This window comes from Semicossyphus pulcher, unplaced genomic scaffold, assembly GCF_022749685.1.
Source record: "Semicossyphus pulcher isolate SPU_LCO1_2020_fin unplaced genomic scaffold, fSemPul1.0.p SCAF_6, whole genome shotgun sequence".
Taxonomy (NCBI): Eukaryota; Metazoa; Chordata; class Actinopteri; order Labriformes; family Labridae; genus Semicossyphus; species Semicossyphus pulcher.
Window position 1 is genome coordinate 4,682,408 of NW_027211737.1, and position 4,391 is coordinate 4,686,798.

At 43.6% G+C, this 4,391-nt stretch overlaps 1 protein-coding gene across 1 annotated transcript in view; it reads left to right on the forward strand.

Annotated features, from left to right (window-relative positions):
- Positions 1-1,991, forward strand: part of niban2b (niban apoptosis regulator 2b) — a 36,603-nt gene extending 34,612 nt beyond the window's left edge. The window contains exon 14 of the mRNA XM_069683087.1: positions 348-1,991. Within this exon, the coding sequence (XP_069539188.1) occupies positions 348-1,216 (869 nt within the window). The 3' untranslated portion in view covers positions 1,217-1,991. The remainder of the gene's footprint in view (positions 1-347) is intronic.
- The last annotated feature ends 2,400 nt before the right edge of the window (positions 1,992-4,391 follow it).

Here is a 4,391-nt window from a genome sequence, read left to right on the forward strand (position 1 = left end):
GTCTTCAGTTTATCTTTTTAAAGGGTCCAAGCAGCAAAGCTTTCTGCTGGAGATCTAGTGTTTTCCCCCCATGCTACTTCTTTGTTCCTTTTCTCCACTTTAATTGTTTTTACAGCAAAAAACTTTAATACTAAAACTCCACCCACAACTTAAACATTTAAAATAACCTTCATTGACCTCAAGCAGCCGAGAATTAAAAATTCCATTTCGTGTTTTGATTTTCATCTTAAGTCCAATCATCTTCTGCTTTTAAAATGTCAAATAGTCACAGTTTCACACCCTGAAACATTATACTTTAATTTAGGTCACATGAATCACATTTTAACCTCTCCTCTCTCTCTGTGCAGCTGTGAAGGAGGCGGCGGTCCAGAGGAGACACAACCTGTACAGAGACAGCATCGTCCTCAGCAACAGCGACCCCAGCCTGCACCTGCTGGGAGAAAACCCCTCCATCGACTGGGCCGGGGAGTACGGAGGAGCCCAGGAGGAGGTGGACGGAGCAGGGGAGGAGCCTGACGGTGAAGGAGAGGGTGAGGGTGAGGGAGAGGGTGAAGGTGGGGAGTCCCAGAAGAGGAGGAGGATGAAGCAGGTGGTGTCCATGATCCAGGTGGAAGGCTCTCCAGTCCTGCCCAGCGAGCTGCCCGGCGTGGACGACATCCCGGAGGAGGATGGAGAGGAGGAGGAGAACTTGGATGGTAAAGCTTCTCCTGAGCAGAATGGATCTGCAAGTCCTGAAGTGTCAGAAAAGCCTGCAGACGTATCAAACAGTTCTATGTCGAAGGAAGAGGAAGCAGAACCTGAGGGTAAAGAAGTCCAGCAGGAGGTGGAAACTCCTCCAGAAAGCTCTTTAGCTGCTGAGGAGAAATGTAAAGGAGAAGACAGCCAGCAAGCAATGGCGGAGGAGCAAGCATCCTGCAACCAGGAGGTGTCAGAGGAGGCGCTGCCCCCACCGCCTCCATCAGAGGAAACTCCATCTGAAGCTACAGAACCAGCTCCAGAGGCGACATCAGACTTCCCCCCACCTCCACACGACGACAGCGGCTTTCAGTCTCCCAGCAGCGAAGGGGCGGAGTCAGAGGAGCAGGAGGGGGAGGTGGTCCCCAGCACAGGAGCCCCACAGCCTGCAGGGGAACACCCTGAGGAGCTGCAGACGAGTGAGCCAGCTGCACCAGAAGCAGAAACCAGAAGCAGTGACTCTGAGAGCAGAGAGCAGTGATGACGTGTCTCTGTGTGAACTGAAGTCGCCCTGTTTTCTGGGTTTTCTTTTGGATCAAAATAAAGAAGCTTCATGATGTTTTAACCAGTTTCACATCAGTTACAGGCGCAGTGATCCCTCAGCAGGTTATTGTCACCGAGCAGGGCTCAGGTGCGGTCCTCATTTCTTAAAAATATCTTCACAACTTTTCAGAAAAGCCTCAACAAAGTCTGACCTTTGATTTCACATACATTCCACTCTTTGTTTTCTCTTCACCTGGTATTAATGTGAGCACGACCTTGAGTTCCTAATGGTGTTTTCTAAGCGTGACAGGTTGCAGGAACACCTAAGTTGAGGTGGATTCGGTGAAAAACGTGTAAATGGATTTAACTCTTCAGTCTGTCTTGTTTAACTATCGTGTTGCCTTTAATGACCGTCGGCAGTTTAGCTTTTTTCTGACATTTCTTTGTGTCAATAAAATCTACTTATTATTGGACCTAATTGAACAACAGAAAATACATTGTGTGTTATATGTCATGAATTGTCTCGATGTGACGTCTGCAGACTTGACAATTTCTTTTGTGTTGGTGGGAAAAACACTATTTTATCCCGTAACAAAGAAAGCTTTTGTATATTATGTATAAACACTTCAACACACGTCATTTTATATGATTTCATACGTTTCAGCTGATTTCTACCCTCATTTTATTTATTTTGCCCCCCCGTCTCTTTTTTGAACCACGTCCTTTTAGATCAATTTTACCTGTGTGTGATCAGATAACTGTTATTGATAATAAATCATAATTGATTAATTATTATCAGTTTGTATTCATGGTTTCTGTTGTTGCTTTTAAAGGCAGAGAAGACGTCTGATTCATTATTTTCCATACATTCCATACATACACACACGCACACACACACACACACACACACACACACACACACTCGACTGCACAGATCTCAAGTAGCTGAGTCTTTCTGATTCACTGGATCAAGACTTCCATGTTTGTTGGCTATTTTAAAGTTGCACATGGTCTGATTGTTTGGTCACCATCCATATTATTTTCTAATAAACTAATTCATAACATCAGGCTGAAACAGATTGAGATCAGATGTTTACCCTATTTCACCAGAAGAAATCAGCACAGCTCATTTCTGGCCTCGCTTGCTGAAAATATTTTAAAAAACCTAATGTATATTTATTAAAAATAGTGTTTTCATTTCAATAACTTTTAATAGTTCATTGGGTTATGCTGTGATCTACATGCCGGTTCAATGTCACTGCTTACACGCACACCTATGCAAAAGGGAAACATAGATACTGTATGTTTAGAAATCTCTAAATGCATTTATTTGGTATTTATTAGCACTAATGATGTGTAAAGAAAACATGAGTAGTTTTCTGCCAAAATGCATTAAAATACATACAATGAACCCACTCATCAGTAAACTCTCATTATACAGCTCCAAAAAAAAATAAAGAGTCCACTCCAAATGTTCCTTAAATCAGCATCTCTCTCTGCATGTCATGGCCAGCTCAGCTTACAATAAAAGTTCCTTTTACTCAAACACAAACCGCTAAATAGTAACCAAAAAAACATGTTTTTGCAGTGGTCTCTTATTTTTTTCCGGAGTATGCTTAGTCACCAGGAATACTGATTGACATCAGTGAGTCAAACTTTCAGATGAGGTGCACATTGGGACCCACTGTAAAGAGCTGATCTCGGGTGAGGGGAAAGCTGCCATCAGATTATTGCCAAAGAAGTCACATGCTTGGTGCTGGAGAGAATCTGCAAGTTATTAGGAATATTGACATAAACTGCATTTATTCTGTGCATCAGTTCTGACTCACATCATGAAGTTTGCCTGTGTGCCACAAGAGAGCGCCACAGCATTATCCAAGTGTCAGCCTTACATCTTGTTTCTTCTGCTCACACAGTTACAGTCACAACACAGTCAGGTGGTGGTCATAGTGACCGTTTCTTTTAGTACTGGCCTCAACAAAAGTCATCTGGAAAGGAAGCATCAGTTTATTCATGCACTAACCCATCAACTCATTAAATTGCTGTGGCACTAAGCATACATCTACTGGTCCCACTGCATAATACCATATACAGCGTGTATATGATAAAACTGCATGTCTTGCATCTTTTAATGGTCCGTCCCTCTGTTTCTTCCTGCAGGATGCCCAGCGTAAGGGCCCTCTGGTTTTCCTCCTCTGCTTGTTTTCTCCTCCCTCCTCTCCTGCCATGTTCTTTGCTTCCTGTTTGTAATTTTCATTCTTGCAAAATGTATTTTATGGTCTTCTATGACTATCTTTATTTTCTTGTCTTTTTCTTATTTAATCTTGCTCTGGGAGGCACTTTTGGACTGCTATACACAGCCTAATCCAACCATAAAAATATAAAAATAAATAAACAAAGATAATCTAAATTATAAACAACAAGTATACAAAATATAAAAAGATATCTTTATAAACTGTCAGTAGTCTCTCAAGCTGTCTCTTAGGGCCCCGATGTCTCCTGATGATTAAGACCTGACCCTGCATCACTCTCCTATTTGCACCATTATTTTAAAAGGCAAACGTCATTTGAATATTAAACCTTTTGCACATGATCTCATCTGGGTTGTGCATAGCCTATTTCTTGGTCTTATCATGGATTTTTTTTAATTGAAGCTTGAAAGAGCATGTAGAGTACTTAGTAACTGCTGCAGAGTTCTTCTAAAAAGCAGAGAATATGTCCTGCATGTAGGAAGCCTCTCCGGGTCTCCTGCTCATCTATCTTTAGCGCTTTAAACGGAATCAGTCGCTTTTACTACACAGCAGTGACTCATTTTTAAACGGTGGGTGTCTTAGCAGCGCCTGAAGGCAGCGCAGCGTACTGACGTCACAGACTTACGTGCATCTGCTCCAGCTCAGCAGAAGACACCACAGGCAGTGAGCCAGTGATCGAGCATCCATGTTGCAGGTCGGAGGTGCAGAGCAGACACCCTGCGGCAGACACACAGAGGGGGTCCGGCTGATCTCTGCTGCTGCTTCCATCAGAGCCTGAACTGACCCGGGTTCGTCATCCGGCCTTATTCTGAGTCCTCTCCTCTTCCTCCTCGGGTTTCAGGGGATGGGGGAATGATCAGCACCGACTCCCCCTCGCCTCCTCCTCTTCCTCCTCCTGCTGCTCCTTCGGTCGGTGTCCGT